The following is a 12,906-nucleotide window of genomic DNA, read 5'->3' as shown; positions in this document are numbered from 1 at the left end:
GTTTTGAGTGAGATCTGGTTTCTGAATGTCCTCTGTCTTCAGTCTCCGGGTGAGCTGTTCAACATCTGCAGAACATTCTTTGTCACTTGCCGAGACGAGTTGGCTAACTGTAGCAAGGTAGCTTTTTCTCAATGGCAAAACACTGCTCCAACCGCCACTAGTTGACCATAATCTCCAAAAGAACTACTTCCTGTCCCTGTAGTGCAGGTATTCCACAAGTGGCCCTCGTCTAGAAGAAGTCTCCCAGCTAATCCTGCCTTGGACTGACCAAAGCTGGAGAAAGAGTTATCTAGCTGATGGGATCTTACCGAGCTACTGAGCATGTGCAGCTCCCAACAAAGATAGTATAGAACTGAGATTTCTCACTCTGTAGCTAAAACAAAGACCTAAACACACAGAGTGAAAACAGGATTTGCAGCAATGTGCAGTACAAAAAAATTATGGTGTTTTTTGAAAATTAAACCATGGAAACCTATTCTGGTACAACCTCAAAATACAATTGTGAACCTGAAAATGAGCAAAATATGGCAGCTTTAAGAAAAGGCAAACATTAAACTCAAAGATGCAATGTGTTTCTTTTAATTTGTATATGTTATGTTGCCAAGCTCTAGGTGCTAAAATATGTTGCACTAATATGATTGATTGATTGATATCTTTATTTCGATCATGCAAGAGAAAGTGTATAAAAATAAAAATAATAATAAAAAGATGCCACACTGTTGATTCATGCTAAACCCATTGGAAGTGAACTGCACTGACCTGTACACAGGATTATGTAATATAGCAGCCGCAATTAACACAAGACAACTTTTGGGAGAAAGGTCATAACAAACTTGCTTATGCAAGGTTTAACTGTGGGCAGAGACTGAGAACTGGGCCTGTAAGGTCACTGTGACTGAGTTATCTGAGGATACAACAGCAAAACAATGGCGTATTCTATAGTGGAGCAGATTATAACAGCACACATAAAAATAATTCTCATCGCGTCATGCTTACCAGCATCAAAGGGCAATAAAATAGTCATTTGAAGGGAATCATACAAGATCCTTTCAGTATATTTTCAATCGTCTCTTTGTCTTGTTAGTTCCTCTTTCATCGATTGGTTCAATCCATTTTAATTTAACCTCTTGCCATCGTCATGTGGCAGCCTGTGTGTTTTGTATTTATGCATTTGTAACGGCAATAACTTGAGCTGGGGATATGCCAAGAACTACTAGAATGATTTTCTCGGATGACCATATTAAATACCAAATGACTCTCTCCCACACACACACACAAAAACCCAGCATCTTAAAGTGGGGATAAAGATTAGTTCTGGTTAAAGAGGATCAAGGCTAACAGAAGCCTTGGTGAGAGGAACACCCCAGACCACAGCACTACCCAAACCTTTCATTACAGTTTTTCGAAGGAAAGTAGTGTATTACATCTGTCCGTGGCAGGGAACCTTATCCCTGAGATTAGTGTAAAGCAACCTAGACCCCTGTCAGGTCCTATTAGGTTCTTAGTGGGGAAGGTTGGCAGCATTACCCACAAGGTATTGTGTCAAAAATACAGGATGTCAACATATTTTCAATGTTAGAATGGCACTATTTTTAGTCAACATCACCATAGTTACAGACCCACAAGGACTTTTTAACATAACATCACCACTCGACAATGTCAGAAAAACATCTGATCGTCTGTCGTTTTGAATCAATCACGCCAGATCTTTGGTGATCAGTTGATGTTTGGCGAGACTATAAATCAAATGTGTCAGCAAATAATTAGTCAAGATATACTGGAATGAGTATGTCTCCAAAAACTGATGTTTATATACTACCAAATTGCCACAGAAAACAAGTTTTAAAAGAAATGTGGTATTTCCCGGGTTTCTATTCTATTCTATTAAAAAGTTTTTCAATGACCATAACTGCAAAGGCTCAAAATGTCCATACTTAACATACCTGCAAAACTTAAATTTATTATTACATGGAGTTTGAACGGGATTTCCTGTAAGTTCAGATGGATTTTGATTGGCTTTCAGTGTTTCTATCGTTCATCAAACCACTCGGAAAGTGATGCCAATGCCATGTTTGCCATTAGCGTTGTTATAGCTGTGATGTGGACTCCAATAGTTTTTTTTACTATATATTTCACAAAAAGATGTGATGGACAATTGTCGAAAAAAACCTGAAGGGGCTTAGTAAGAGGCAACCTCCATAGAAACAATTATATTTAACCATTTAAAAACATTTATATATGAAAGGGGAGAATAATGGGCGGCAGGTCAGAGGCGGCAGGTCAGAATGCTACACAAGAAAACAAGAAAAAAGAACAATGGTAGTGCGTTCCCCGGGTGCATTTTTTGAATTTGCATCTTGCGGAATGTAAACAGTAGCGACGGAAAAAGCTTGATGCGTACATTACTCAAAATGCAACAGTGCAGTCGGAGATTTGGGTGTTTTACAGCTACTGTCATGGGCTACAGAGGTCTGCTATTCTGGCTTGCTATTACACCCAGAATTTTTTTTATTTTCAAACGTAGTCTTTAGACCCAACCGGCGCTAACTCCAGTGACACCACTTGTAGACATTTATTAGACTACACAGGTTTTCCTCCTCATGAACTGTATGTATAAAACCAGAGTTCCCCTTTCATTTTACACATTTTGTACATGTTCTACAGTCGCATAATAATCCATTTCCATGACTTCACTGACTTAAATGCTGTTGTACATAGCATGAAAAAGAGGAAAACACAAAATAAATACATGTTATTCATACATTTGCCACTGAATAGCTATACGACACATATCCAAAATATTGAATTGCTATTCACTGTGAGAGAGGTTTTATGGTTATACCCATCTGTCATTTGTACATACTGTCTATGAATAGATGTATGTGGTAACCATTCATCATCTTGTTTTTTTCTTTTCACTTTTCATCATTTAACCGAAGCCACATTTTGGCCTTGAGCAAGAACCCTAAGCTACATTTTATATGGTGTGTGTGTGTGTGTGTTGTGTGGTGTGTGTGGTGTGTGGGTGTGTGTGTGTTTTTGGGGTGTGTTTTGTTGCTTGGGGGGAAAAAGAGGCCAATTGGAAGCACTTTTTTTTTTTAACGTTGACTCTACAGACACTTTGATTCGTTTCCCTCATTTTCCCCTGAGAAAGGCGGTTGAACAGTCCCGACAGGAAAAGCCCCCATTACTCCAATATTTTCTTTGAACACACACACGCACTAATTTAAAAATTTTGACCAAAATTAAAAAAGAAAAGAAAAGTGTTTTACATACTTTTTGATACCCCGGGATGAATGAGGTGTTATCGAAACCGTACTTGGCTTGGGTTTTTTGATATGAGTGAATATTTTCCATTTTTTCACTTATTTGTTCTGGTATGGGGGAGCCCTTTCCCCAAAAGCATAGAACTTTTATCATTTCACCTGAGACGCAGGTCTTTGGATTGTGGGGGGAAACCTGAGCACAGTAACCTGTCATATAAAAGTGATGGTGTTTGGAGGATTTTCTCTCCCTGAAACTGAAACAAGCTTCACACCCCATGTGATTTAAATTTACCATTTTTTTGGGGGGCTTTTTTTATTTGAACTCTGAAGAGAGCCTTATGAGTACCCATGCCTAATATCAACTCCTATTTGCTCTTTCTTTCTCAGGTCTAGTTGAGCATGTCCAGCTTCTCGCTCCCTTCGTAGTCATAAAGAACAAGGAGGTGAACATCACAGCAGTGGTCTTACCCAGCCACCCACGGACTGTTACTTACTTCTGGTGGCTAGGCAACAATACTGAGGTAATTCTTCCAGGACAAGGCTCATTAATACACAATTGTTTCTTTTGCATAGAAAGATATGTACTGTATAAAAGCCATTATCATAATTAAACCTGGTAATTGACTGACATTTTCATATTTCCGTCTGGACCAAATTAGTCAAAATCGCCGGATGTCCCTCACCTTCCAGTTTCTTTTTGTTGGCATTTTAAAGATCCGACAATCAAATTATGTTTTTAAAGTAAAAGACTCATCACACATTTGAGAGCCTTTTTAATTCCACAGCTCGCCTCCCTACAGGGACAAACACATTCTTTTCCAAGGCTATTTTGCGGACGTGTTACAGGCCTCAAGCACCTATTAACAGATAAATATGCCCTGTTTTGATGCAGGAAAAGGAAGGACAGGACACATTAGTTGCGTTCAGCAGGCTGTCCTCTGTCTTTATTAACAGGATTTATACCTTTCTTTCATTTTCCTTTTAACAGACTTCACATCCTTCTTATTAAACTCATTCACTTATTTCCCAAATTTGCCATTCACATTGCAACACAAAATTATCATATTTTTAACCACTGAAATAACAAAGTATAGTCAATGAACTTAGCAATCTGTTTTTAAGTCACACTGTACCAAACATTACCAACATGGTTGTGATCTTAATATGTTCTCTGACATTTACTAGCTGTAGTTAAGCATATTAACTTGTTTCTCTCTTCACCCTGCATAACACATTTACCAAACCTTAATAAACAATACATTGTTACAACTACACACTTATAATCTATGTCAAGTGTCTATGTCAACTGCAGTAAAAATAAATAAAAGTACGACAATACGGCTGCCATTTTGTGACTTTGTATAGACAGTGTATAGAAATACAAGTTTCTAACTCAAAGAAAACACACATTTTCTGCCTCAAACCTTCTCCGATAATGTTCCAAATGGTTTAATAGTGCTGCAAAACATATTTTGGTGTTACGCACACTTACTAACCGGTTTCGATGCAGGAAAAGGAGAGACAGGACACATTAGTTGCGTTAGTTCAGCAGGCTGTCCTCTGTCTGAGGGACGGAAGCCGTTGTCCCAACTAGCGCTCACATAACGACACTACCCCTTGTGGCAGGGACACTTGTAAAGGCATCAACCACACATTTAAACCTGGTCTCTTTAACAGAAAATTACATATAATCAGATTATAAACATAACAATTGTGACCATTGTGGAGGTCGCTGAGGTAGTCAAACAACTCCACAGCGGCAAAGCCCCAGGGATTGATGAGATCCGTCCAGAAATGCTGAAGGCTCTGGGTGTGGAGGGGCTGTCTTGGTTGACACACCTCTTCACCATTGCGTGGAAGTCTGGGACAGTGCCGAAGGAGTGGCAGACTGGGGTGGTGGTTCCCCTCTTCAAAAAGGGGGACCAGAGGGTGTGTGCCAATTACAGGGGTATCACACTTCTCAGCCTCCCTGGTAAAGTCTACTCCAAGGTGCTGGAAAGGAGGGTTCGGCCGATAGTCAAACCTCTGATTGAAGAGGAACAGTGCGGATTCTGTCCTGGTCGTGGAACAACGGACCAGATCTTTACTCTCACAAGGATCCTGGAGGGAGCCTGGGAGTATGCCCAACCAGTCTACATGTGTTTTGTGGATCTGGAGAAGGCGTATGACCGGGTCCCCCGGGAGAAACGGTGGGAGGTGCTGCGGGAGTATGGAGTGAGGGGGTCCCTTCTTAGGGCCATCCAATCTCTGTATGACCAAAGCGAGAGCTGTGTCCGGGTTCTCGGCAGTAAGTCGGACTCGTTCCAGGTGAGGGTTGGCCTCCGCCAGGGCTGCGCTTTGTCACCAATCCTGTTTGTAATATTTATGGTCAGGATATCAAGGCGTAGTCGGGGCGGGGAGGGGTTACAGTTCGGTGGGCTCGGGATCTCATCGCTGCTTTTTGCAGATGATGTGGTCTTGATAGCATCATCGGTCTGTGACCTTCAGCACTCACTGGATCGGTTTGCAGCCGAGTGTGAAGCGGCTGGGATGAGGATCAGCACCTCTAAATCTGAGGCCATGGTTCTCAGCAGGAAACCGATGGAGTGCTTTCTTCGGGTAGGGAGTGAGTCCTTACCCCAAGTGAAGGAGTTTAAGTACCTTGGGGTCTTGTTCGCGAGTGAGGGGACTATGGAGCGTGAGATTGGTCGGAGAATCGGAGCAGCTGGTGCGGTATTACATTCTGTTTATCGCACTGTTGTGACGAAAAGAGAGCTGAGCCAGAAGGCAAAGCTCTCGATCTACCGGGCAATTTTCGTTCCTACCCTCACCTATGGTCATGAAGGCTGGGTCATGACCGAAAGAACAAGATCCAGGGTACAAGCGGCCGAAATGGGTTTCCTCAGGAGGGTGGCTGGCGTCTCCCTTAGAGATAGGGTGAGAAGCACAGTCATCCGAGAGGAGCTCAGAGTAGAGCCGCTGCTCCTTCGCGTCGAAAGGAGCCAGTTGAGGTGGTTCGGGCATCTGGTAAGGATGCCTCCTGGGCGCCTCCCTAGGGAGGTGTTCCAGGCACGTCCAGCTGGGAGGAGGCCCCGGGGAAGACCTAGGACTAGGTGGAGAGATTATATCTCCAACCTGGCCTGGGAACGCCTCGGGATCCCCCAGTCGTAGCTGGTTGATGTGGCTCGGGAAAGGGAAGTTTGGGGCCCCCTACTGGAGCTGCTGCCCCCGCGACCCGACACCGGATAAGCGGTCGAAGATGGAGATTGTGACCATACATTTGTGGGTGTCACAGACGCACCTAGAGTTGTGACGGTTGGGAAAGTGGAAAGACGACCCAAAACGGCTTTTCATAGTATTGTTTTGTTTCACAGTTTTCCGCAGATGTTTTTATGTTGAAAAGAAGGATCTTACACTTTAACAGATAGGTCGACTTCCTTAGATATTGCCAGACACGTCTTTGAAGGTACACTACCGGCCAAAAGTTTGGGTTCACATACAAATTTGTATTCCTCTCCATTATAGACATAATACCAGCTGATCTGAGTGGGTGGCTGATCTTTAATGCAATATCTACATTACCCATTATCAGCAACCATTCACCCAATGTTCCAAAGGCACATTATGTTTACTAATCTGATATCATTTTAAAAAACTAACTAGAAAAACATTGGCGAACTCTTTTGCAATTATGTCAGCACATAATGTAATCTGAAAACTGCTGCCCTGGTTAAAAAAACAATGCAACTGATCTCAGCTGGTATTCGGTCTACAATGGAGTGCAATGGAAATTTGTGAGTGACCCCAAACTTTTGACCGGTAGTGTATATAAAAGCTGGATAATTATCCCATTAACTTCCATTGTAGCTTGTTTCTCAACTGCCGACCGCAGCGATCTCGCTTAATACTGGACCAATGTCAAAGATTGTTTTTCCCATCAGACATAAGAAAATACGGTTGAATATATTAATATGACATTAATACTTCTGGATAACCCAACTCATTTTCAAGTAGATCTACAGTTGACCTTAACAATAACCAAAAATCTGATTACTCTCAAACAAATCACATTTTGATAATGTATAAGTGACACCCCCTGATGGATAGACATATAATGAAACCAGAGTCAACCTGGGACACCGCCCTGATGAAGGCAAGATAACCGGAAATCTCTGGTTAATAAAGTCTGTTCCACGTGATTGAGAAGTGTAACATTATTTTGGACCTTTTTGCACTTCCAGCCTGTGATAACACTGGACGGGAGTATTTCACAACCTTCTCCATGGACGGAATGCACACCATCACAGTCCAGGTGGCTGCAGCCAACACCATACTGCAGGACACCAAGACCATAGCAGTCAAAGGTCAGTATTTGTTTTCTTATTGTGTCCTGGAGCTAACTGCTGGTATATTTTCCTTTTATAAGCGGAGACAGTGCAGGTGAATGACTGGGAAAACAGATATCACCATGAAGCCTCCCCAGTTGATTACTAACATTAAGACAAAGATTGTTTTGTATCACAAGTTTTCTGAAATCTTATGTTTAACTATGCAAATTAAGCATTATGTATTTAAATGAGTGCTAATTTGCCCGTGAATTGGGACACGCTAAAGTATTAAGAGCAACCATGATGATCAGCAATGCAGTTGTATGTATAGCAATTAAATATTTCAGAATACATACGATTGGTCAGATGCTTGTACTGTCAGCTCCTACTTGAGTAACATGAATCTTATTACTGTTAGGACCTCTAAAGAATATGTCTTCATTGAAAAGGAAGTAATCCGGCAGCAAGTGTCTGTAAAATACAGTGATTTATTACCAGCGGATGGCTTGGCATAAAACTGTGACATTTTCTAATTATCTAGGAGTGCATCTGGTACATTTAGCCAAAGGGAAGGGAAGGAGTTATGAGAAACCCTCTTCTTTTCATCAAGTGTTAACTACCTGAACTCAACTTGAGCAAAATGACAGTTGGCGCAGCTCCCTGAGAATAATGCCCTCGGATCCGAGTGAACTAATGGCTGATTCTCCCTCGACTCTCCTCGACAGAATTCTTCAAATCGCTACTTTTATCTTTCTCCCCGAATCTGGATGAGTTCAACCCCGACGTACCCGAGTGGAGACAGGATGTGGGGAGAGTAATTAAGAAGGCTCTGCTTCAAGTTAGTGATTTTCATTTATTCTGTCCTTTGCCTCTTTCTCTTCCGTCCATCCTTCTGTCTTTCTTCAGCTCCTTTCCTTTTCTGTCTTTTTTTTTTATCTTCGATTGTCTTTCTCACCTTACAATTTCTCAATTATTTCCTATACCCTAATTAACTCTGCTACCCAATACTCAGTGGTGCAACAAGAGGATGCCCTCAGGCCACCCTGGGATTTATCATCAGATAGGTGTGGCAGCGCTTCTTTTAGATATTTCTACGCTTCCATCTCCTGTTATACCAGATTATCATAATACCACAAAAGCAAACTACAAAATGGTCAAAATGAATTAGATAGAATAGATAGATTACCCTTCATTGTCTCCGATCAAAAATCAACAATCTGTTGCGTCACAACACAAACATGTCACAGAGAAAGCATAAAAAAATTGAAATGAAATTAGGGCCACACAATATGAGGAAAATATTATACGCTATGCCAATAATGTTACAGATATTAAAGTGTACTCAGTTCTGCATTCCTGCTGCCTTCAGTATTTGGCTTAGGTACAAAAAACTACTTGTTGAATCTAAAACAAATGAGTGGAAATATGTTTACATACAATACATTCTTTAACATTGAATTGAAAATAAATGGCACTTGAATGTAAGTGCCATTTTTAGGCCTTTATTATGAAAGGACAGTTTAGACATGACAGGGAAGAGAGAAGAGAATGACATGTAGGAAAGGGCCGCAATTCGGAGTCAAATCTGCGGCCACTGCGTCAAGTACCGAGCCAATGTATATATGGGTGTCTGCTCTACAAGGTGTGCTACCCAGGCCAGAACAATTATCAATTAAAGTGTAGTTTTCTACTGATATTTTCTTTCATCTAACACAAAAAATGTGTCTTTTGCAAGATATACAGTGGTGTGAAAAAGTGTTTGCCCCCTTCCTCATTTCCTGTTCCTTTGCATGTTTGTCACACTTAAGTGTTTCGGAACATCAAACCAATTTAAACAATAGTCAAGGACAACACAAGTAAACACAAAATGCAATTTGTAAATGAAGGTGTTTATTATTAAAGGTGAAAAAAAATCCAAACCATCATGGCCCTGTGTGAAAAAGTGATTGCCCCCCTTGTTAAAACATACTATAACTGTGGTTGTCCACACCTGAGTTCAATTTCTCTAGCCACACCCAGGCCTGATTATTGCCCCACCTGTTCACAATCAAGGCATCACTTAAATAGGAGCTGCTTGACACAGTAAGGTCCACCAGAAGATCCTTAAAAGCTACACATCATGCCAAAACCCGAAGAAATTCAGGAACAATTGAGAAAGAAAGTAATTGAGATCTATCAGTCTGGAAAGGGTTATAAAGCCATTTCCAAAGCTTTGGGAATCCAGCGAACCAGAGTGAGAGCCATTATCCACAAATAGCGAAGACATGGAACAGTGGTGAACCTCCCAGGAGTGGCCAGCCGCCCAAAATTACCCCAAGAGCGCAGTGACGACTCATCCAAGAGGTCACAAAAGACCCCACAACAACGTCCAAAGAACTGCAGGCCTCACTTGCTTCAGTTAAGGTCAGCGTTCATGCCTCCACCATCAGGAAAAGACTGGGCAAAAATGGCCTGCATGGCAGAGTTCCAAGGAGAAAACCACTGCTGAGCAAAAAGAACATCAAAGCTCGTCTCAATTTCTCCACAGCACATCTTGATGTGGACCGATGAGACAAAAGTGGAACTCTTTGGAAGGTGTGTGTCCAAGTATATCTGGCGTAGAAGGAACACTGCATTTCCTACAAAGAACATTATACCAACAGTAAAATATGGTGGTGGTAGTGTGATGGTCTGGGGCTGTTTTGCTGCTTCAGGACCTGGAAGACTTGCCGTGATAAAAGGAACTATGAATTCTGCTGTCTACCAAGAGATCCTGAAGGAGAATGTCCGACCATCTGTTTGTGTACTCAAGCTGAAACAAACTTGGGTTCTGCAGCAGGACAATGATCCTAAATACACCAGCAGTCCACCACCGAATGGCTGAAGAAAAACAAAATGAAGACTTTGGAGTGGCCTAGCCAAAGTCCTGACCTGAATCCTATTGAGATGTTGTGGTATGACCTTAAAAAGGCCGTTCATGCTCGAAAACCCTCTAATGTAACTGAATTAGGACAATTCTGCAAAGATGAGTGGGCCAAATTCCTCCAGGACGCTGTAAAAGCCTCATTGCACGTTATCACAAACGCTTGGTTGCAGTTTTGCTGCTAAGGGTGGCCCAACCAGTTATTAGGTTTAGGGGGCAATCACTTTTTCACACAGGGCCATGATGGTTTGGATTTTTTTTTACCTTTAATAATAAACACCTTCATTTACAAATTGTATTTTGTGTTTACTTGTGTTGTCCTTGACTATTGTTTAAATTGGTTTGATGTTCCGAAACACTTAAGTGTGACAAACATGCAAAGGAACAGGAAATGAGGAAGGGGGCAAACACTTTTTCACACCACTGTGTATATATATATATATACACACACACACACAAACACTACCGTTCAAAAGTTTGGGGTCACCCAAACAATTTTGGGTTTTCCTGAAAGTCACACTTATTCACCACCATACGTAGTGAAATGAATAGAAAATAGAGGCAAGACATTGACAAGGTTAGAAATAATGATTTGTATTTTAAATAAGATTTTTTTTTTTACATCAAACTTTGCTTTCATCAAAGAATCCTCCATTTGCAGTAATTACAGCATTGCAGACCTTTGGCATGCTAGCTGTTAATTTGTTGAGGTAATCTGGAGAAATTGCACCCCACGCTTCCAGAAGCAACTCCCACAAGTTGGATTGGTTGGATGGGCACTTCTTGCGTACCATACGGTCAAGCTGCTCCCACAACAGCTCAATGGGGTTCAGATCTGGTGACTGCGCTGGCCACTCCCTTACCGATAGAATACCAGCTGCCTGCTTCTGCTCTAAATAGTTCTTGCAAAATTTGGAGGTGTGTTTAGGGTCACTGTCCTGTTGTAGGATGAAATTGGCTCCAATCAAGCGCTGTCCACTGGGTATGGCATGGCGTTGCAAAATGGAGTGATAGCCTTCCTTATTCAGAATCCCTTTTACCCTGTACAAATCTCCCACCTTACCAGCACCAAAGAAACCCCAGACCATCATATTACCTCCACCATGCTTAACAGATGGCGTCAGGCATTCTTCCAGCATCTTTTCATTTGTTCTGCGTCTCACAAACGTTCTTCTTTGTGATCCAAACACCTCAAACTTGGATTCATCCGTCCACAACACTTTTTTCCAGTCTTCCTCTGTCCAATGTCTGTGTTCTTTTGCCCATCTTAATCTTTTTCTTTTATTGGCCAGTCTCAGATATGGCTTTTTCTTTGCCACTCTGCCCTAAAGCCCAGAATCCCGCAGCCACCTCTTCATTGTAGATGTTGACACTGGTGTTTTGCGGGTACTATTTAATGAAGATGCCAGTTGGGGACCGTGAGGCGTCTGTTTCTCAAACTAGAGACTCTAATGTACTTATCTTCTTGCTCAGTTGTGCAACGCGGCATCCCACTTCTTTTTCTACTCTGGTTAGAGCCTGTTTGTGCTGTACTCTGAAGGGAGTAGTACACACCGTTGTAGGAAATCTTCAATTTCTTAGCAATGTCTCGCATTGAATAGCCTTCATTTCTAAGGACAAGAATAGACTGTCAAGTTTCAGATGAAAGTTCTCTTTTTCTGGCCATTTTGAGCGTTTAATTGACCCCACAAATGTGATGCTCCAGAAACTCAATCTTCTCAAAGGAAGGTCAGTTTTATAGCTTCTGTAACAACCTAAACTGTTTTCAGATGTGTGAACATGATTGCACAAGGGTTTTCAAATCATCAATTAGCCTTCTGAGCCAATGAGCAAACACATTGTACCATTAGAACACTGGAGTGATAGTTGCTGGAAATGGGCCTCTATACACCTATGTAGATATTGACAAGATGGGAAAAAAATCCGTGAGATTGACCGGAAAACAACATTTGGTCCTCATAAAGTATTTTTCCAAAAGTGAGTTTTTGAAAAGAGTGTTTGTGTGTGTGTGTGTGTGTCCGGTGGCCTGTGTGCTTGGTAGATACCTGCGTATGATACCTGTCACCGTGTCTAATGTGTGTGACTGCGAGTGTGTGTTAGACTACTTGAACGGAGGGGTGCAAGTGCTCTCGGCGTGTGTGGGAAGCTCACCCATCATTGTTAAGTGCTACTCATCTTCCCATTCACAGCTCATGAATAGCGGATAGCATTTGCTTGTGGCCATCTTACCAACATATTGAGCATTAGAGCTGCAGGTGGGCGCTCTAGGAGGAATATTTAAATTAAGAGGATCTCATGAATAACCTGGATAAGCCCGACTCAGGTCCATGCTTTCGAGCCGATTGATGTCCCTTGATGCCATATAAAGTAAAATAAGAGTTTTAGTTTCAGCAATATATTTCTCCATCTAGACGAGAGGTAACTTAGACTA

At 41.7% G+C, this 12,906-nt stretch overlaps 1 protein-coding gene across 1 annotated transcript in view; it reads left to right on the top strand.

Moving 5' to 3' along the window:
- Positions 1-12,906, top strand: part of LOC116694632 (VPS10 domain-containing receptor SorCS3-like) — a 314,801-nt gene that overhangs the window by 274,653 nt on the left and 27,242 nt on the right. The window contains 4 exon segments of the mRNA XM_032524420.1: positions 3,654-3,787; positions 7,487-7,514; positions 7,517-7,609; positions 8,299-8,411. Of these exon segments, the coding sequence (XP_032380311.1) occupies positions 3,654-3,787; positions 7,487-7,514; positions 7,517-7,609; positions 8,299-8,411 (368 nt within the window).

The sequence above is a fragment of the Etheostoma spectabile genome, chromosome 2, assembly GCF_008692095.1.
Source record: "Etheostoma spectabile isolate EspeVRDwgs_2016 chromosome 2, UIUC_Espe_1.0, whole genome shotgun sequence".
NCBI classification, from domain to species: domain Eukaryota; kingdom Metazoa; phylum Chordata; class Actinopteri; order Perciformes; family Percidae; genus Etheostoma; species Etheostoma spectabile.
Note: the sequence above shows the minus strand (reverse complement) of the source record. Positions and strands in the feature narration are given on the sequence as shown.